The sequence below is a fragment of the Neodiprion lecontei genome, chromosome 2, assembly GCF_021901455.1.
Source record: "Neodiprion lecontei isolate iyNeoLeco1 chromosome 2, iyNeoLeco1.1, whole genome shotgun sequence".
NCBI lineage: Eukaryota > Metazoa > Arthropoda > Insecta > Hymenoptera > Diprionidae > Neodiprion > Neodiprion lecontei.
The window spans coordinates 38,515,669-38,538,660 of NC_060261.1; the positions used below are offsets into that span (position 1 = coordinate 38,515,669).

Below are 22,992 nucleotides of genomic sequence, written 5' to 3' on the forward strand. Positions count from 1 at the left end.
TGCCGTAGTTAGTATATACAAGGTGCGCTCGTCCGTATACTTCGATGATGAGATCGGGGGATGAAGTCGAAGCGAGCGAAAACTTCGAGTCGTAGATTCGATTGCGTTTGATGACTGTAACCGCTTGAGGAGCATTTTTTTATTCTCAGTAAACGATTGATAGTCCTTGTTATATCTTACATACTCACACATTTCTTTCAGGATTCGTTCAAGGGCTGAAATTTTACAGGCAGAATGATGTCTAACTTCGAGAGTTCACCTAATTCAGCAAACTGAGAAATTGAATTTGAAATAATATTTTCATAACGAAAATTGCATTATCTCTAATATCGTCATCTCAGGTATATGTCTGTACAACGTATATACATATATATCGTATAATACGGCATCGAATCGATGTCTCGAGAGCAAAATTACATTCTCATATTACGATCCCCAGCCCCTCGAGCCTTAACAATGTTATGAACAACAATTTTTCCGCAGAATAGCGTTTCTTTCCGCAAACCACCTCGGGAAAAACGATTTCTGCAGTCTTCGATATAGATTAAAAGCGAACGAACGAACAGGCCACAACACCACTTGATATAATAATACTTTCCTGTATCGATGTCAATTGAGTAGGAGGTATAAAATTGTGGAAACTCGCTACGAGCCTTGAAGTTGATGAGAAACGAACCGAATACTTTTAATGCCAAAATATTCAATCGGCTGAGCATCAAATTGCGTTGATTTTCTTGGAAACATTCAATCCCAAGTCATTTTCCGTCAATAAGTCGTCTTACAATATTTCGTCGATATTGACGCCTTCCAATTTAATTTTGATAGAAAATATACATCGAGATAAATTGATCGAAAGCCCAATTTATATTTCGCCGTTACGCCTAAGCAAGTAAGAGCGCAGGTTGGGAGGAATCGGTAAAAAAAAAAAAAAACACGGATTAAAATTCACTCGTCAAAACGGCGATTCGTTATTCAACTGAAAGCGCCAACGAGCACGATAACGGGGAGCCAAACCCGATCATACCTACCTTCAATCGGGCTAATCCGGCGCTCGTTACTCGGGCATTAATGGGTATTTAATCCGATTTTAAATATCGCAAAGGGGCGCCGGCCATTCCCCTCTATACGGTTACATAAGCTAATTATTTCATTCGTATCGGTGTACCAAATACGCCGGTCATACCGCGCGTTCTGGGAATTCCGCACTGCCATCGAGAGCGGTATAAAATATCAGATCTCTTTCATTAGCTATCGCTCTTTGTTATCCTGGCGTAAGAGAATAGAGACATTTTGAATTCCGGAAAAAAAAAATAAATTGCAACAATAACAATCACCAAACGAACGTTCCGAAAATTGACTGTAAACAACCGAATTTTTTTCCACCGCTATACCGCGAGAGTAATAAATCATATTTAGTGAAAATCGATGCATTTAGATATCACATGCTTCCTACCCTCGTTTTGCTCGAAAAATTTCGTTAAGAAGGCGTAGCGAGTCATCAATAACATCCATCGACTTATCTACAATAGTACGGCGTATTCGCTTGACGTTGAGCCGTAGCTGCGTAAATTAATGTTTTAATTATTTCCTTGTGGTATTTAAGAACCCCTCATGCGAACGTATAAAGAACCAATAGGGAATAAAGATCTCTGTAAGCACGCCGAAGGTCTACAGAGGGTGCAGAAGGACGTGGTTGTTTTATAAATTCACCCCGTTTCCAAGCCCTGACTGAAACGAGGCTGCCAGGTGCGGCGGTTTCAGGTTCTCTTGGTCTGGGGTCGTGTGCCGTGAGTCTTGAGTCCTGATCGTGAGTCGTGCGACGCGTGAGTGTAAGCAACAGGTATAAACCCCCGTCACCACCGGGCCGCCCACTTAACGTTGGCAGCCGAGCGACGCTGCCCTGCTGCTCTTACATATTCAGAGCACGCGTTGAAGTTGCGGCGGCGGCAAGAGAGATAAGGATATTACCATATCTCAGACTTTTAATTGCGCGAAATATTACCGACCGAGTACGCCTCGCTTCCGCCCCTCTCCCCCCTCACGATGAATATGTTTGTAAATTTTTACTCCGGCGTCACGGCATCCCCGAAACTAATTGATAAGATCTTATTGAATAACACGAGGACTCCCCGCTTTTCCAACCCCCTTTGCCTTTCACGAAAGCTCTTATACGACTTCCGTCCCTTCCGTACTTACGAAGATTCGTTCCGGATGTCCGACAAAATTTACACCCAAAGATCCCAGAGCTTTTTCAATGATGTATTTAATGTTCTTACGACTGTGAAACGTGACACTTTCGAAAATTTATTGCCGCCTTTTAGCTCGTGAAAAAGAAATTACGATAACGAAGATTCATTTGTAAAGGCCAAACATATAATATGCATAATTTTATCATTTTTATGAACCACTTGCGATAAGAATAAATCTTGAGAAATTTCCAGAACACGAGTACGAATACTTTTGTATATTACCGAGTGCTGTTTCAAGAAATTTTTGTTTTCTCTTATTCATTCCATCCTTCCGCTACTTCGTTTGAAATCAATGTACCGCGATTCAAGGAATCCCACGTTTCCGGAACTGCCCATATGGTACATCTGGGTTGGCACAGTAGCTGCCCGCTTAATGAAGATGCCGGGAACAATGGTATATACCTGACCGCATTGTTCGTAGAATTGGTTGTCCTCTTCCGGGAACCCGGGTTCTTGTTTCTAAAGGAGGTGAAGTTTGGTACCTACACGGGAACCGGACTCTCCAGGAATTTCTGCAATGTCCGTTGAAATTAAACGCCGGTATCCCACACGAATGTCAAATTGTTCGTGTATTCAGCCGGTGCAAATCTCCGCACCGGAGTGCGAGCTTTAACGAGAAGCTTTCAGATGGGAGGGGTTGAATGAATAAGAGCTGATTTCTCGCTGTTTACACGCAGCACTGACCATCGGCTGGAATCGATTGTGGTTGAAGAGCAAAGACTCTTCTAAGAGCTTCTTTAGCCGTAGCTCGTAAAATCGTTCGAAAAATACGAAAGTGGATCGATGATGTATCTCGAAGGCGTTGGATAACGGGTGTTTATCTCGTCATCAGCATCTTGAAAATCCGTGAAAAATCGAAACGGCGTGTTGCGGGCGAGCCGCTAAAACCCATTCAGCCTAAACCTGAAATGACGTCTCTGGGGATCCCTAGCCATCCTCCGCTCATCCCTTTTCTACGCACCCTTATTTTCCCAAATCTGGCTACATCCGGCGCGAATCTCCAGCAGCTCCAGTTAAAATCGGCCGCCCTTCACTTCCACCTCCTGCTCCTCCTCCTCCTCGTCCTTCTCCATCTCCCAGATCTCAGCCGAGTTTCTGAGGGGAAAAAGCCAGCGGGTGGAGAGTCGGTGTCACTCACTTGCGAAGGTAGCCGAGACCTCGACGTTCCTTCGGGATTTCAATATACCGAATTAATCACTGCTTGATTGACGACGAGCTTCCAGCCGGCCATTTTCCTTCCGCTAACCCAAGGCAATGAATAATACACATCGAAGGAGAACTAGAATCATTTATAGGTCTTCAATGCGCAAGAGTGGCCGAAAGTGTGGTCGAACATTCATGTCGTTTGGCTCTGAAATCAGATACCGAAGATATTCTATCCGATCGCGGTATTTCGACGATATTGATTAATTCATGTCCTCCTTACTACTGTGATTATACCTAGCTCGTGCCTGTGAGATAAAGGTACGTCCCAAAGGAGTTGAAATAATTTTGGCTGACAACAAGTATACAAAAGCAAAGTCGGTACGAAGAGGAAAGAAAAGAGCAGAGAAACAGCTTTAACGGCGGGTGTATTATCCTTAGCAGTAGGAAGAATTCATTTAGCGTTTGGGACGTTTAACGGGGTAATTATTCGTTCATTCGATGTAAAGGTAGGGCAGCGACCGAGTTTTGAATTAATCAACGTCTTGACGTGCCGCTTCTATCATGTCCCGATTATCCCGAACGGAGATCCAATCTCCGTCTCACCTCAGTCTCGACTCCGCCTCGACACGAGGATTACGTCAAGATGTGAATTAATGATAGAAGTGCCCGATCGGCGTGGGAGGAGGAGGGGCAAGAAGAAGAACCCGTTCGGAAGAGTGAAATTTCTTCGGTACGTCACGGCGCAGATACGCTCTCTCGATCGGCTCGCGGCCACCTCGGCTTTTCCGTCAATCCAAAAACGAGCCGAGATTTTACAGGCACGCATACAACCCGGCAACGATCCCTTGCCACCAAGCTCTACACGCTCGTTTCCCACCCTCCACCCCTATCGAGCTGTTGCAGGTTTTATAAACTCAACCTCCTCCCTTGACGCCCTGAATACAACCTCCGACGCTAACGGAACATGGCGCAAATTAGGTTCGCGGTAACAAAAACACGGCTATTAATCACCCTCCCCCCCCCCCCTCCCCCCCTCTCACCCTCGACCCCCACGGGACAATCGTATCGAACGAAGAACGAACGAACGAACAAACAAACCAAACCACCATCCGTGCCATATAATGTACGATTTTTTCTCCCATCGGCTGCTGCAGAAAGATGAGATTACACACCGGCGATTAAAGACTGCAGAGCTGATCATCCTGTGATTATATCTTTGCTATAAAAGCATTTTGTATACGAATATTCGACAAAAGTACGTTAACAAAAAGCTCTGTGTTCATCAGGCTTTTCTTAAAGTATTTTCTAACGAAGTGAAAAACAAGCAAAATGATCCAAATGCCGGTTTTTCTTCAGGATGCAAAACAGTTCTATTGATCATGAAGTTTACATAATCGCGGTACGATTTTCACGTAACGATTCAATAAGTAAAACTAAGGACGCGTATCCTGACACGGTTAAAGGTTATAAGGTGAAAGTCCGTGGTATTCAAGCTCAGGGTAATGTGACATGGCTGCTTACATGCCTCGCGCGCTTCGTGGGTGGCATACTTAACTCGTACCATACGCAGTCAAGAACAAGATTGCCAATTTCTTTGCTTCATCTCGTGATTCACCAGTGGGTGGGCTGAAATTATAAATTACTGCCAAGCCAAGCCCCTCGGATAAAGAAAAGAAAGCGTCGTAGATCGCCTTGAGACAAGTAACGAGATTACAATCACGAAATTTCTTCATTTTTGTAAGCACTGAAATTGCAAAGAATCAGCCGAGAAAATTAGCACACATACACAAAAGGACCCACCGTGCTTCATGGTCTTTTCACGGAATTTTTGGAGAGGGGAAACTGCCGCACAGATTTCCAAAATTTCCAATCTCACTGACGGAATGTCTTGGCGTGCCGACTCGCGCACGCGACTCACCGCTTCCAAGCCTATTAATATGTGCTTCTATTTTAAACCCCCGTCTCGTGAACTGGCGAGACGCGAGACGCGAGACGAGAGAAAGATCTTGTAAAATGATCAGCTTGCGCCTTGTGTGACGGGCAATACGAAAGCTAAAAAGCTCAACGAGTTCGTCTTCCTCGACAAGCGACTGCAAAATGTGGCCCAACGATCGGCACCTATTGCCTCTAACGTATACCTATATGTGTATCTCTTTTCTCTTCCGCGGTGCTTTTTTCACGATGTTTCGAGGTCGAAAGCGTTACACGTAAGTACGGGGCAAAATTGTGTAAGTGCGATTAGTCCGAGGCCACGTGTTGCTTGAAACAAGCCAAGAAGTGCGTCAATTGTGAGTCATAGTGCTAAACATTAATTCTCCCGGAAAGTTTTTCCCAAAATGTTAATCGGCACGATGGGTATATTTTCATCCGGGCTACTTCGGTAGAAGCTCCGACATGGAATATTGAATAGATAGAAGAGTAAAGAATCCTTAAACCTATGTCTACTGAGCATAAATCTGGATCCCAATGTAATGTGCAAAAGTGAAATTAGGTGAACGTAAAATCTTAAACGAATATCAAAAGCGAAGGAATTGATCAAGGTTTCCTTAGTCTCCAATTGTAGTCGTTAAAGCCGTTGATTAAAAGTAACAAATTGACGGACCAACTCGTTTCGTAGGCAAATTACGTAACTATTGTATTTGCCCATTGGGCAAAATCGGGCGTCCGACAGGCGTAGTCAATAGTCAATCGCAATTATTTTTCCAGGCAAGCAAATATCCTGGCAGTTGATTAAGCCGCGATAACTAGCAATTAACAAAGCCATGAAAGCAAGGGCAAAGCAACAGGAACCTTCGATCGAACCGCCACACAGTGAAGCCGAGTTGGGAGCCGGTGGTGGCGATGGCGGCGTTGCAGGGACAGGCCAAGTTGATATACGTTTTAATATCCGGACAATCTGTCGGCAGAGAGGGAGGGCGAGACAGAGCAAAGAGAGTAAGAGAGAGAGAGAGAGAGAGAGAGAAATGTATAGATAAAGAGAGGAAGAATGAGGGATCCAGTCAGCGATGCTCACTGGATCCTGGGACGAAAATCCATCTCAACAAAGTACTACGGAATACGTTTTAGCTTGTATCGCCTGCGCTTCTCGCTGTGCTCAATTCCACCTTCGGTATCCCCGGAATGCCCGTAAACCGTTCAAAAATAAAATAAAATTAAGACTCAGAGTGTGAATTCTGGAAAAAAAATATATAAATTGCAAATGTCGCGTGTTTTACTAAATGCGGTAAAGTTCCACGGTAAGATAGGTAGGCGTGTTGACGAGTTGGCTGTACTCCGCAATATGAACGCGAGCCCGAAGCGAGGGTTGAACTATTAGCAAATTACCGAAGTTATCGTTGTGATTGACTGCCGGAGATTGACGCGCGGCCTGCAGTCAGAACCGACTAACACTTTAACTTTTCCAATTGTGATTGCATCGCGTTTCCATCAGCTGATTTATCGACGCGGTAAACAAGGTAGGTAACTAATTATCCCATGCCGCGTGCGTATAACGGGCGAAAGATAAATAAAGTCGACAGCGTTACTTTCAACTCAAGTACGTTCTTTCCTCGACGCTGAGAACACGCGGAGAATCATATTCGTCGTATAAGCCGCGAACAATGCGATATCACCGTCAATCCCAAAAATTGTAGCCCATGTTCTTATTGTAACAATGAGAAGCCGACGTGCCGGGTATTCGAATGGAGCAGATGTGACGAGGATTGGTCGAAGGAGTTTCCGTGGGTTGCGCAGTAACCTACACCGGTCAAGGGGTCGCGATACAAAGCGCGGAGAGAATATCTCGCACAGAGAAATTTATTCATGACCCCATAAAACTTATAGTACCAACTCGTTAATCAGAATCTTCGCTCCTGGTTCTGCCACCGAAGCAGCGGTGGTGGCGGATGCGCAAGGCAGCGGCAGAACTCCACACCGCATTACCGGCATGGTGCGACTGCACTTGCAAGCTGCGCTGCATTGCACCGAACTTCGCACTACGTTGGAACGATAACTCTGCTCCGTGCATGATATAACATAAGGAATCGCTGTATCCGTAGAGATTACGAAGTGGCACCTTCTGGGATAGAATATAACGCGCGCTGAAAACGTTACAAGTACACAGAGCTCATCGATCAGTTTCATCGTCTCGTCAATATTCTTATAATGCTTACCATTATCGACCTCTCGACGTTAAATCTCAACGTATTCTCGCGCAACGGCGATCTCTGAATGCGGCTTCTTACCGCACGGCTCGAATCATGATGCGATATTGGTTCTTCATGCTTTCCCCCCGGACAGACGTAACGCAGTTCGATGGCTGCACTCCCGAGGGGAGTTAGCAAGGGTCTAATTTCAAGAGTACCTTTTCTCTGTTTGCGAGTCCATCGACAAGCATGGAAAAGTACACGCATGTTCCGTTCGACAACTTCGTTGCGATTTCCGACCACCGGTCAAATCGTCAGGTCCTAAAAAGTCGACGGCAGAATCGTTCCTGCTGAGTGCGATGCCGGAGGTGCGATTCGCAGACGAACTACGGCAGCTGAGTGTAAACGAGACGAAAATCCGCGACACTTACATGTATTTTCTATGACCTGGAGGGCACGTGATCCTAGAGGAGGAGAAGGAAGCCGATAATCGATGCGAAAAAGCAGATTTTCCGGTTTGTCAGGACGTCGGGAACAGGTTCACGAGGCGAGATAGTTGCCGGGCGGAAAAACGTCTGGCCCGAGTTTGTCGGTAGAGAGAAGAGAGGAGGGAGGAAGGCTGCCGGGTGATTTGTAGGAAACAAATAATTGTCCCGGCTGTGTCAATCCCAGGGTGCGCGTATTAGATTCTGCCCGTTCGGAGCTTCGATAATTCCGTTTGACCTGCAAGAAGGAAATCGTTCGAATTTGTCTCGGCCAGACGAGCAATGCTTCTCGCCTGTGTATACCTGCCTACACCTATACGCGTATTTATGTCCTCTCATCAACGTACGACCGAGGGTCAGCAATCAAACGCGAAACTTGATCGAGGAAAACGAGAATGAGGTAAAGAAATAAAGAAAGATGAAGAAAACATGGCGCACGTTTCCATCAATTTACCACTACTCCGCGCTTTAGGAAGCAACAAGCTCCATGTTCTCCCGTTAACGAGGTAAGACTTTGACACGTTCTTTCTCTCTACGCTCCGCCACGGCGTTGTCGAGGGCGTAACGTGAGCCGGTAAATTGCCCACTTGCAAAGAGCGTAGTGTTGGATAAAAAATGAGAATAAACCAGACAGCGGACAAAACAGCTGTGTAAAAGTTTTTAACTACGCCAGAAAGTCACGATCCCGTGTTCCCGAATACGGGCAACGTGTCAGTCGTTGGTGGTGCCGATGGCGGTCCTCTGCAGGGTTAAAGTGACGGGAGACTTTTTATTTCGAAGGGTTTCGAAGGACCGTGCATGGAAGGCTTCGGGCATGAACCGCGGCGCGGGGAAGAGAAAGCGACGGGACAGACAGAGGAAGGATATGGACAGATAAATACCGAGAGTTTCAGGGTTGAGGGTTGAGGGTTGAGGGACGACGGTTGGAGGCTGCGCGAGGAGGATCGAGGATTTCATAATCCCAGAACGATACGCGTCCACAATACACCCCCACCCCCGGCCCCACGAGCCCCATGCACCACCAATCCGCCTTTTTCGCAACGATGCGATGCTACATCGATTTTTAATGCAACGCGTTCGTTCACGCCGAGCTGCTGCTGTTGCTCTGCTAAATGACAATTTTTTATGCCGCCAGCCGCGTCTAGACGTCGGATAAGGGTTGACGCCACGAGTTGTGGTCGGCGGGAAAACTCCGATCAAATAATCGCACCACGGAACAGGTATGACTCGCTCAATCATGCTCTCATTCATTGGTCATCAGGGCAACTGAATTTCAGCCCCATCCTCCGGTTCCCTCGTGGTCCGATTGATCCGCTTCGAAATCCACTGTTCTCGTTCGCCTCCAAACTTTCGTCAGCTATTGTATTGGCAATTATTTGTTTTCAACAATACCCGTCGAGATAATGCCGTAACTCGTTTAATTTATTTACTCGTCTGGAGGCCAGCAGGGGTCGCTGGAGGTACGATAACGAGCCAACGATTTCAATACTACTTCGACGATCCAAGACTGAAAGATAATTCGAATAAGAGAGGAGACAAACATCCTATATACTCCGACCCACCTGATACATATGCGTGAGATGAGTTAGATGCCGCGAGCTGTCATTTAGAGCGAATCTAAGCGTAGAGGAATCTTTGGGATTTCGAGTTGTTGGAATCCGGTCGAATTGCATGTTTCTTAATCAGTTTGACCCAGATGTGAAACCTGGGTGTCTATTCCTGGCGTCTAAATGCGAGGCTATCCAGTGCACGATAATAATTATGGGTGGGTCGTTGAACAGACGTGTGCGGCCCAAAGATTCACCGTCATCCCAGATTCACACAGCTGCATTACCGGCGTGTTTAGCGACTAGACACTGGTATACGTACAGCGTATAGGTACCAACGGAAAATGTTTGTTTTATACGGAGTTACCGTCGGGTTTGCTGCATTTCGTATTTTACAGAGCAGCTCTCGCTCCGAGGTTCCTGCAGTTAACGTCCGCACAATTCCCGAGAGGTGGGTATAGAGCGAAAAGGGAAGGAAAAGAAACGGAAAGCGGCGAACTTGTTAGGAGGAAAGTACCGCGGCCGATTTCTGGATCGTTAACTTGAGCTTTCCAGCAGCGTGCTGCCCCGCAGTAGCCTGGGATTTATAGACTGGAAATAATCGATTGATTGGATACAACGGTAGCCGGCACGGCGGCAGTTCCGTTCCAACACACCGAGAAAGATTTAAAGCTCGATCATTTTTCGAAAACAGTCGCGGTCCAGCCACCGAGGCATAACCCTAATCGCCGAGAGAGTTTCTCATTCGTCTAATAAATTATCCCCCCTTCCACTCCGAAACTTGTTTGCCGCTAAAAATAAAGCGCAACGCATCCCCGAGTCTCGATGACCGTCTACTTACTTTCCATGGTCTCCGATCTGTTTCAGTTACTACGCTTCGACGGCCTTTCCTCCGCGCTTGGCGCCCCCCTTGAAACGGCCGCGTCTCATGCCACCGGCACGACCCCAGCAGCCGAAACAGCAGAAGCAGCAGGCGACAGCCAACAACGCGACGGTGCCGAGCTTGAATCAGCTCAAAGTGTACAGTGAGTAGATGAAAAATTGTAAGCGTTTCTTTCAGGACTGTTGCAGGGTCAATTAGGGTATTGAATACGAGGAAGGGCGAGAGGGGTGGCGGGAATTTTGATCGTCTTTGTAAATTAATTGCTCGATCACAACGAGCCGAGTCGACACTCGAGAGAGACGCGACGCGACGCGACGCGACGGCGAAGGGAAACGACTCAGCGACGTCGTTTATAACGGAGCTGCCATCGGCTTCTGAATTGCGCATTTATGAATATAAATTAACTGACTTATTGAGTTTAAACTCGAAAGTTATTAATAACCCGCGTACGGAAGACGCGAGAGAGACGAAGAGGAGACGAGAGAAACGGCGGAACCTCCTCGTAACAAGGGAAATGTGACTCTCGGGGTAAAAGTAGTGAAAACAGACGACGACAGGCGTAATCTTACCAATTTCATTCAAACAACGCAGCACTCCTCCGGGGTCCCTGCAGTATCCTCTATCCACTTTAAAACTAAAAAAAGGGTCAAGTATGTATAATAAACATATACGATCCCGAAAATTTTATAGAACACAAAATGTAGCGGGGAAACCGTGCGAAATTTATCAGAAGTTTAAACTCTCCGGATTTTGTTTCCTGGTACTAATTTTACTCCTGAACCTATAAGTACCAAGAAACAAAACGTACGAATGTGACATTACGGACAAGAGAACGGAAAATAAAGCGAAAAAGCGTATAGCTGCTTTCACTCGTATCGAATTCCTTCGAAACCGGATTCGGGTTTAGCGACGAAGCACGTTTATTAATCGTTAACGAAGCAGTCACTTTACAAACGAACAATTTTACCGTCCATGATTATTACCGCAATTCGTCGCTATTCATTCATTATACAAACTGACTATGTGATCGGTTCGATCAATCCTTGTCTTGGCTTCTGTGGCTGCTGTGTGACAGAGTCCTGAGGCAGGTAATTGACTTTTGACTCGAGTCGACTCTGACTGAATTCGGTTGGCACCGAGGAGAACGCGGCTCGCTTTGAACCCGGCTAAGAATGGGACCGAAGTCAGTTCCGACTTGATTTATCCGAGTGTTTTATGGCCGGTCTCGTAAATTTCAGATTGAACTTCGCCAAGTCGAGGAATAGGGGCGGTAGAAAGGGAGGGGGTACGAAGAGGGGGCAAAAGCTGGGCCCAAGCGGATGCAATTAGTTTCTTGTCAACACCCTCGCCTGGTTAAGGGAGCGACCTTCGCTTAATTACCAAAGTCCGGAGGCAGAGGGCGCGAAATTAAGAATTTTACAAGTTCTTATTACCATTTCCCTCCCGCGCCGCGTCCGGATTGATCGACAAAAACTTTACCGAGGGTATAACCTATGCGTGTGTGTGCATGTATACGTACACCTATATCCGATTGCGCCGGGTGGCAGCGTTTCAGTTTCAGGTGCGACTTCCTGGCTGGCTGCAGGCGACGAATTCCAACTCAGCAGTTAATTATTAGCTGCCTCGTTAATTCAATCGTATTCAATCAGCTTTGCTATGACGGTGAAAAATTTTCTACGTAAAATATTTCACTGCGTATAACGAACTTCGATCAATTTTTTTTTTTATTCTCCGTTTCATGTGTGAGGAAAAATTTAATAGGCTCAGCGGATACGAATTCTCCGGCTTATTAAAGTCGAGTAATTGTACTGGCGACCTTTTGCCTACTTCAATCAGGTTTCGCCGAATCTGACAGGGATCGAAACGTGTGGTGAAAAAGAAGAAGAATAAGAAAAAAAAAAGAACCAACTCTCGCGAGAAAGAAATGCGGAAGCCGCGGGTGAAATTGGCCGGCCAATAAGACGGGGAGACTAGCGGACGCTAGGGTGAAAGGGGCCCGTAAGCTGTTTTATACTTTTATCCACTTTGTTCAAAGAATGCGAATATTGCTGTCAATTTGGCGAAGAAGCTACCTATATTTCCGAACGACGAATCTGGATTCCATTGATATTTATGGGGTGGAAAGTATTACAGTACCTACCGACCCCGTGCACCTTATAAACCCCCCATAAATATAACTTAGCTCTAGTTTCGACCATGCTGCACACAGACATGCGAAAACCATTTCCGATCTTTCATTTAGGTATATACATATAATCCGAAGTTCATAAAACACTCGTATTCGATTTTGACAAACTGCAGTGTAGGCACCTAACCGAACGAGGGTCGAATAACAGCTTCGGACTTCTTGTTCTATTTTTAAATCGTGTATCATACCGACCTACGACCGTAGAGTGTTAAAACTTTTTCTCTCCTCCTTACAGGCAATCCCGACATTCTGATATGCGGCAACTGCAGAGAAATGTTCACAGACCTCGGCGAGCTTCTCGAACACAAGCGCAACTACTGTAAACTACGGTTCACATGCAAATGTCACACCTTCAACGGAGCCACGCCAAGTGAGTAGACATCGACGAGATCTCGTCGAATTCGCTACGTCGACAACGCCTGTCGAAATTTCTTGTCCATTCTATCTAAATCTTCCCCTGTTCGTTTCTCAACGCAGAAAGTGACTCGACAGCGTCGCTGCTTTGCGTACTGTGCAAGGATGCCTTCCCATCGGCGTGGGAACTCATGGTCCACGCGCAAGCGGCCCACATGATCAACATTTACGAATTGGGAACCAGGCCGCAGAGCCCTCGATCTGGACAGAGTCCCTCACCTCACAGCCCGAGCCAACTCGCTAAGGAAACCTCACCCTCGCCCCAGGATATTCAGGTGAGCAGAGAGTTCTTCTTTGATTGACGTCTCTTCGCCACGTTTCCTCCACCCTTATCCCCTTCCTTTGGCGAGAGTCCGCAAGAGGTGGCTTTTAAAGGCGGTGTGCGGCCGAAGAGGGGATTTTGTTTCACCGGGTAAGTTTGAGAAGAAAGTCGTTTCGAGGATCGACGCAGGTGAGAATCCTTGCAGCAGCGTGAGATATATAAATGTATATACCTAGACTTTAAGTCGTAACGGTCGTACACGCGGTGCAGAGGGGGTAAAAGGCGACGAAGCGTCGAAACAACTAGCCGCCTCCCCCCCTCCGCGATCTAATTATAAACGGCATTGTTCGCCACACCGAGACGACAACGTGGTAGTAAAAAGGTAAAAGTATCCCCATAAGGAGAGGGGTGGATAAGTTTAGCGAGTTCCTACCTACCTCATAGCTACCCCTTATACGTACCTCGAACCGTTTAAATAGCTTTTAGAAATGCGTGTTCATGCTGAGCAAACTTAAATTATTTTTAAGAGTCGTGTAAATGGATTATCCAGCGAAGCGAGACGAAATCGCTCCGACGAAGGCAGTTTGCGAAGAACATTAAGGCGCCGGGAGGAAAACCGGATTGTTGGCTCTCGGGGAAGATTGTAATACGGAATTCAGTTTCATACTTTTAACAGTTTCAACTTTATACTCCGGATTGAAACAAACTATACTCGTCGATTTCTGTTTTCTCGACGTTATTCCTCGCTACAATATGTAACTATAAAAAGATTCAATAATTGCGGAAACGGTAGACCGAGAAGTGGCAGAGATCAGGATAAGCAGCTTCGAACGCGGCCAGGATATCCGGAGATCCGCCCGAAGACTCGAGCACTCGAAATAGCGATGGTCCAAAGTTCTCGAAGAGGTAGTTTCCCGGTGCGCGTAGCGGTAGCTCCCGTACAACAGCGTAGCTACGGAATGTAATTCACAACTCGCAGTTACCGCTTATTAATTAGCGGTTCCTTACCCTCGCTCCATCCACTCGGGCCCACAGTCTGGCCCCTTATTCTACTCCTTTCAGCCTCCGCCCCCTGCTTCCTTCCATTTTCAGAGGCATACAACCGAGAGCTATTCACTCTCCAGTCTCCAGGGTTAAGCACGGACTGAAGATCCACTTCTGCAGTACCAACCTGCGATAACTACCTCGACTTTGAGCACGGTTCGCCTCCCTCGAATCATCCTCCGCCGTCTCGCCCTACTCTTGCCGTATTTCTCATTGGACACCCCGGCCGCTCGACGAGCGTTACATATCGGTGCATAGAGTCGGGAAAAGAATTAGGAACTTAGATTTTCAAACCAAAGTCTTCCTGTTAGGGTGATATTCGCACGCGAGTGACACTCGCGACTTTTAATTGCTTTTTCGCAATTAAAATTGGCTTCCGCCATGCAGGGCTGGCAGCAAAAACAGTTTCGATGTCGCAGTCGGGCACCACTTCTTGCCGGACACGATTGATTTCACGGAGACAACAATACCAGGGTAGAGATTCTCGAACGACTAAGGCATTCCGTGCAAAAATAAAAAGACGTTTTTGCCGTGCCAAGTTCACGAATAGAAAAACTGTGGAAAGTTAATTCCAGTTTTCGATCCACCTTTTAAATCCACACGATAATCCGAGGCTGTTCGTTTCTCTTCTCCTCTTACTCTGGTTTTTTTTTTTTTTTCCCCAAATGTAAGAAACGACGGAGCTTTCCTGGGTAATAGAACGTTTGCTGCGCGTGGCGAATTAAGGTGGTCATTGTTAGCCGGGAACAATGCCGAGCACAGGAAAGGATAAATACAAGGCGGTGAAAATAAGCCACGAACCACTCGGCGGCATGTCACTCTGATTCTTCGTCATCTCGCGCTTCGGCAACAAATAAATACACGTATATAACTATCGATCTTCTTTTGTTACGAGGAATTTGCCACTTTACGTTCGTTCACGCGTACGTAAGTACAACTACGAGAAATCACACTGTCGATTTCCAAATATCGAGCCTCTGAGTTTGTTGAAAAGTTTACCCTGTTCTACCTGAGAAGAAAAATATATTGACCGAAATTTACGGGGAAAAACAATCCCACTGATCAACACTATCAGCAGATCTCTGATGCGATTTATGATATATGAAAGTTCCAAACCAAAACTCTGGACTTGATGAATTTGGTGAAATCGAAATTAACTCTAGCGTTAGTGATGTTCCATACTGGACGTAGGCAGAGATTTTATATACCGAAGGATTAATTTGTTGGAGGTCAAGTTTGCCGTAAGACGTAAGGTGGTTGTTGAGATCAATAAATTTGCGGCCGTAACCAAGAATCTGGCTATTGATCATTGTCGGATCCGGTGAACCGGCTTACTCAGAGTGACGCCAATTTGGCAAATTGCTCAGCCCTTAATTCATCTGATATATCTTGGAAGTTATTAGCACCACCGCGTTGTGTATGATCACGTGGCTTGTTTGCCAATTATCGAGCTGCGAAGTGGAAAGCGACGTAATTAAACTCGAAACTCATCAGCACGGTATCTCTAGCTTCGTGACCGCGATTGTTGCAACCAACAGTCAACAGTCATGAGATTGTGGTAGATATAAACAGCATTCCGGTATTAAAAGGCAGTCGGTGATTCTTCACTTTTATTCTCGATGGGCTCGCGTGTCAAAATGCTCATGTCCGATATAAGCCAAAATAGAAGTTCATCTTGACGTGCATTCTCAAAACAGAGAAAACGACCAATATTCACGCCAGAGCGATATTGACCAAATAAAAGCCCCGAACAAATTACATGTATGAGGAAATACTTGTCCTGTGAGTGACTCAAGTTGCGATGAACAATTCCGCGACAACGGCAGAAAATGGTTCGTCGTTACCACGTGACTGTCTTTAAAAAGTTCCACTCGTTCAAAGCGCAGGAAATAAAACCGTATAAAACTATTCGTCAGAATAGAATAAGAAGAAACAGAAGAATAAGAACAAGAAGAAGAAGACGAAGAAGAAGAAAAAGAAGTAGAACGAAGAGAATAAAAAGTAAACGACCTAAGGTGAAGAAATGAGAGAAAATAAAAGTATCCACGCCATTATTCTCTCCGCAGCTTGCGACCCTGTCGCGTTCGTGTCACTTGGATGCTGCGTCCACTTACCCGGCAACTATAAACTACTAAAACTTCTCCTTTTTCCTTCACCGTAGTTCTGTCACTGCGACGACCAGTGGCCATCGATTAATGAGAGTCATCCCCGATGCTTGTTGCACAAAAAATGCTGAAACTCCTTACGCAAGCGAGTGATCGAATGATCGAGCCACGTATGGAACGGGCTTTTTAGACACCATGGAGATGCTGGGACGCCTCGACATATGCAAACGTGCGGAGATGATATCCGTGTTTGTAAAAAGCACCGTTCGATCTTCCTCTACCTCCCAGACATTGATCGCTACGCCGTTGTATCTGCCACTCGGGCCCCCTAATGTTTGTCTGTTCAACAACCCACGACAACAACCAGCGCCGATCGTACCATTAGTCGAATTAACCATGCCAGAGGCGGACGATAATTCATTAACAGAATAAACGGATTACTCGTTCGGAGCCTTTTCATCCGATCTTCGCGTCGCTCCGACGATGTTCGAAATTGATCCGGAAGGAAGGAAATAAGCAACGTGACCGCCAACACTTGGCACTGCGAGTGCCAGGTATCTCTGCACACGTGGCCTAAGTTCTCAGTCTCGGGAAGGCGCGTTAATCAATGATCAGTGTTCTCTAATGAACGGTAATTGCGATTTCCCATTACGAGATCAAAGATGCCACAAGGTCGAACGGAGATCACCGATCTGACGTTTCGTGCAAACAAGGCAACTGACTAAACAATCGGGGTGAGTGAACGTCTCTATAGGTTTACAGATACGTGTCTACGCCCGATTTCACGACGCGTTCCAAAGAGCTGGCCGACGTCTGGCACGACGGAGTTTTTGTTGCAGACTACGAAATATAATTATACAACGGCAAGTTATAAAAAGCATGGACGAAATAAAAATGGAAATAAAGAGGGGAACTTCGGTAAATATATTTTAATTAACTTTAATTCGTGGGCAAAGAAATTTCTCAAGACGAATATACCTTTATATAATATATACCTATATATATATATTTCATTATATGCACATACTCAGCTGCCACTCCAAGACCTGGAGGCAGGATAATCTCCCTTGGAATTTTCTATACAAGTCTAGAGTATTGGCTTTTGTAATTCGTGGTATCAGGAACAGAGCGGATGAGGAGAAGAGAGATGGGAATTTAAGTTAGGGAAAAAGTGAGCAGAAAAAAAAAGATGCCGACATTAATAAAATGGAATGAAAAAAAAAAAAGAATTAACTTGACGCTGTTCGTCCATACCTCGTTCGTTCCTTGCATCGCTTCCCCGTGAAATTCAATTGGATCGCATCTCCCCTGTAGCCTCATTCCCGGAGAGAGAATCCTCCGCTTTCTTATCCTCCTTCTCGCCAGAACGGTAATGAATTTTCTCTGCATTTAATTTACTCCACTATATCTCGGTTAGATCTTACAGACGTAGATCGAGTCAAATTACGTCGCGCGAATCGCCAGACATCCGAACCCGTTTAAAATCTCCCACAACATACAAGTGACATTAATTGTTATAAATTTTAATGCCGTGTTGCGACGCGTGATCTTTATTCGTATCGTAACTAACTTACAAGATCCGAGATGTGATACTGAATTATAAAAACATCTATTGTGGAAACTGGCAACTGAGGCGTGTTAAAACGAGCGTCACGTGTAACGTAATTAAGTGTGAGTTAACATCGTAAGTGATTACTGTGGTAGAAAATTGGAGAGACTGTGTTTCATTTCGAATTGGGTTTAAAATATTTCCCAGTCAAGATGAGAAAGAACAGGAAATTGAAAATACGAAACCCTGCGCTACAGGCTTAATTATTCGCGCAAAAGAAAACCGAGAACCTTGTAATGATTTTCCTGTAATGGGCATATCTAAAAAACAGGTGAAGAACGAAATAGAAAAACTGTAAAAAGACATCAGGTGAACGTACCGAGGGCTGATGAGGGGGACGTGGAAGGCGAAGAAGAAGAAGTCCAAGGCTCACGTGGATAATTATTTTCCGAGAAGGCGCTTTGTTTCGAATAATTACCATTGTCCCGCTCCCGGGACTATTACGTGCGCCATCCACAAAAGGAGATCAAAAGGAAAGATACTCAGACACTCGACTGGCGCTGACGGGAGGAGGCCGAGAGAGAGAGGCAGAGAGGGAGATGAAGGAGAAAGAAACGAGGGGATGAATATCTCTCCCACATCCCTACGAGCCCGAGACCGCGCACCCTCTGTTTCGCGGACATCGGGAAGGGGCTGCCGGTGCTTCTGATGCCGGGTATAGTTGGTGTATTCCGGCGGCGTTCAAGAGCCGGGAATTCCTTTCTTTGATTATTCCTTTGAAAGAACCACACGCCAGATGAACTAGACAGGGCATAGATATAGTTCGATCCCGTAATTACGGGATGTTCAGAAACAGCCCTAGTAGCAGCTGCTAAAGAGCGCCAGGAGTAGGTGCCTGTTTATCTCGTAGAAAGTTTAATTTCTGACCCAATTCCTAGGTCGAGGACAAATTCATGAACGGTTCAACCACGTGGACACATGGACTTGTACAAAGTCTATCTATTCTTAAGACGGTATCCCGGATGTGTGCGGTGACATCGTGCAGTTCATATTTTATCATTTCCTAACGCGCTTTCTGAGTCGCGAAACGTGGATGAAATATAAACGAATGACAAATGTCTAGCTTGTATCTGATAAACTATGCTTATATTTTCTACAGTTTCTACTATCGATCAGAAACGCGCGTAGATCACACGAGCCGCGAATCCAAAGTTGGCTGCAAATACGGAGACCAGCGTTTCAGAGCGCTCCTTTTTACTACAACCACACGCGTCTTAAAGGGAATGAAAGGATCGCTCGATATTTCACGGGGCGAGCCGTAATTTGATTTAATTATTCAATTAGTCAAGCTTTCGAAACAGCAAATTGACGCTACGTTGAATTTTCCGCCGACAATGTTTGACGTCTTCAGTCTTGCTGTAATATCGGCGTTGATTGCTTGAGGGAAACGGTCCGCGACCACCGACGTTTGTTCTTTATTTTTTCATTCCACTTCCACATTTTCTTCTAATTTTCCTTTTTCGTGCTTAATGCTCTTCAAAATCACGGCTCGGTCTTCAGCCTGTCGAGGACACCAAGTCCTCTTTAAACTTTGTTTAATTGGCTTCGCCCACTTCTCCCACTTCGCCACGTTTCCGAAGGCTGCAACGTCGCTGAAGAGCGCCGCGACTGGCGCCTTGGTTCCTAGGTGGAAAACGGGGTCGTGCGAAGTGGCGAAGCAGTCCTAGTCTAGCTACTTTCACCACCCGAAACTACCCCGCACGTAGGTTGCCACCCTCTTTCCTCCCGGCAAGACACAACCGGCGACACTAGACAGTGGAACGCCTCAAACAACCTCCTCGTAACAACTGGACTAATAGCTGGCCTAACGTCCACTTTGAGCCCACTTCGCTCGACGTACAGTCGCTGGTCCCTTCCGTTACACTTTTCTGCTTTTTTCTCACAATTATCCTTTGAGAGGGTCCGTCGTTCCGTGGTTACGCTCTGGGTTTGATTAGGGCGCCTCTGTAATCATGCTACGAGATCGTCCTCATCCTCGTGCAGATATATGACGTCACGAATTTTCCCCTACCAACAATTGCGCGAAAATCGTGCAGCGTATAAAAATTTTCTACTTTTTCATACTTTTGACAGGAAAACAAAAGGTTGGAAAGTGACGAACGCCCGGAGGAAGAGGATCTCGACGGACACGAACTGCTGCCTTCACCCGACAGCGGCAAGTCAACCGACAACGAGGGAATAACGTCACCGATCAAAATGCGCTCCGGTGTACTCGGCTCCGACCACGAGGACTGCGACGAGCTTATGGACGTCGAGAACACGGCACAGGCCTGCATCATGCACGCCCTCAGCATTGTAAGTTTTCAATACACCCAACAATACTCGAATACCAAGGACGAGACTCGAGGTAATTAGCCAAATTAGAACCACCTCTGGATAGGAAAAAAGTGAGTTAACGATAGTTTGTCTATTTTTCAGAGATATTCTAGCGCCTGCGACCAACGAGTGTGTGACACACTTTATATATATAGTCAGGTAGCGTGACTGTTTAATTAACTGCGAAATTTAATTAACTCAGAGGTATATATAATCCTTACGGGTTGGATGTAATATGATCAAATACCGTCTTGAAGTAGCTTGATTAAAACTTACTGCACCCGTTGCGGTAAAGCGTTGCACGTAATAATTTATGAAAAGAACAGTAAGGCGAGAAAAAACGAAAAATATCCATTCAGGTAACTGATATCCGACTCCCTTGAAAGTCCGATAGAGTAACCAGTAAAAACGTCCAAGGTATGTCAATGTCACGAATTTTTAAGAATCCTCGAACTCTTCACCCCGTCGATGTAGAAACGGCGATCAAGCTCGTGATATCGAGGATGCAACGAGTCGATGCATTCGGGGGCTCGGTGCGCTGGCAACAATTACCAAAGCCATTATCCGAGACGTGTTATCCGTAATACGCGTCGACCATAAACGCGTACAATGGCCTTTGGCGATGGTCAGCCCATTTTCGAGCCCCCGGAGCACGGCGGCTTCCTCCGAAAGAGAAGCTCAGCAAGGCCCGAAGACCTGGATGGACGCGTCCCGACCACGATTCGCCCTGGACAAAGGGCCCGAATTTATACCGATAGTGCTTATATTGCTGGTCGTGAATACCTCAATTTCCCGTTTCTGTCGTAAGCCTATTTGGCCAGCTGCACATTAATACCAGGGTACATAGCATTGATCCGTTATATGATCGGCGTTGAGTCTCGGAATATGTCGGAGCCGAGTGAGGCGTATTTTTTGCAAGGATAGTAATGAAAAAAGTCCAACAAACAGGATGAGAATGTAGAAAAAGAGGAGAATAAGTAACGATAATTTGGGTGTTATAAAATACAGAGCTCACGTTGACTGACGACGTTCATCAAAGTCTTATCGTAGCAATTTACCGAAAGCTTTTTCACACTGCCGTACATAGTATACACATATACCTACGGTGTATGCTGTGTGTAATCTTGCGAATGATTTCAATATAAGACTTTCAACCGCGAGAGCTATTTACAACGAGTGCTGAACAAAACTTTTCGACAGTTAGAACGCTTGTGAATTTTTCAATCCAGTTAAAAAAAGAAAAAAAAAAAACAATATTGTACAGAACTGTTGCGTAAGGAGGAAAGAGCAGATCTAGTCGTGAGATTTACTCCAAGAACATGACGTTCGTATTACCTTAGATGCAACGGAATGGACCGACTTCAGAGGTTGAAGGAAAAATTCACCAGACTAAAATTTCTCCACAACGGAATAAAAATTTCAATACGGTATACCTTCACAATCGCAGTATTCAATACCGACTGAACAACATTTATAACTAAAACGTGAATTCTGTCCCACCGTTTTGACTATATACGTGCTCCGCTGGTATATGCAGGGTATTTCATACATAGGTATATAACTAGACGCCTCGTGGAAACGTGATGCAAGAGTTGGTGAAAGACAATTCGCTCGCACGTCGCGGCTTTCACAATGCACTACGAATTTATCCCCCGGTAAAGCTTCCAGAGTCGGGAAATGTTCGATATGACAGGCACGCGGCATACCGCGTCACACCTTCCCTTTCCTCTTCCCACAATTTCACCCCGAACCACCCCGAATCCTCCCTCGATTATACCTACGTTTCCGTTCGTCAGGGACGCAGTCAGCTTCGCGGAATTAATTCCTCAAATTTCACTTTATACGGTCGACTCGGCTGATTCACGGTATTTATAATGGTTTGTTACACGAATGTGCGTATGTGTGGGAATGTAGTGAAATTCTATCAGCCCTCGAGGTGGTAACCACAAATTACAGCTAGTTCGGTTAAACAACGCGGTGGTCGCGTTACGTCCCGCAAGCAGCTTGTTTAATGTATACCTAGTCAAAACGGTACAGGATTCAGAAATAGTTAATGCAATTTAATCGCCGAAATATTTGGAATACATTTCGAACCAATTGACAATCGATTATAACTATACCTAAACTATGTAAAAGCTGTTTCTTACAAATTCAAACGTTGGATAATTTTATCGTTATATACGAGACACATTTACACTTGTACGATTCAATCATTGTTCGATCACGCGACAACAAGAGGGAAGGGATCGACGAGATTTCAAAGTAGTCAATTTTCCTCTCGTAGAAAATACGCTTTGATTTGATTCGGAGCGAAGCCCATCGAGTTTGCAGGTAAAATTGAAAGAAATAGGTGGGTATACGGCAGCTGTATACCTATACGATCATGGGTGGAGAGAAACGTTGAAAGAAAGACGGAGAGAGGGATGAGGGGGAAAGGAAAAAAGAAGGAAAGTAGGTAACGAAGGAAGGAAAAGGGCGTAAAATCGACACAACTGTAGTCTTGTGAAGTTAAAAATAGCAAAGGGGTTGCAGTTAGCCTGTGTCGTGTCAAGTGGTTCGTTCGTATGGTGGTTGAGCAAAAAAGTGCTCCAATTACCACGCGTGCCGCAGAGTTTACAGG

The 22,992-nt window shown here is 45.6% G+C and overlaps 1 protein-coding gene across 4 annotated transcripts in view; it reads left to right on the forward strand.

Annotated features, from left to right (window-relative positions):
• The window catches only part of LOC107225554, a 162,861-nt gene that overhangs the window by 137,498 nt on the left and 2,371 nt on the right, over window positions 1-22,992 (forward strand). For all 4 annotated transcript variants that reach the window (XM_046732738.1, XM_046732741.1, XM_046732740.1 and 1 more), the window contains 4 exons: window positions 10,419-10,576; window positions 12,858-12,992; window positions 13,100-13,311; window positions 20,130-20,351. In XM_046732738.1, coding sequence (XP_046588694.1) covers window positions 10,419-10,576; window positions 12,858-12,992; window positions 13,100-13,311; window positions 20,130-20,351 — 727 coding nt within the window. The remainder of the gene's footprint in view (window positions 1-10,418; window positions 10,577-12,857; window positions 12,993-13,099; window positions 13,312-20,129; window positions 20,352-22,992) is intronic.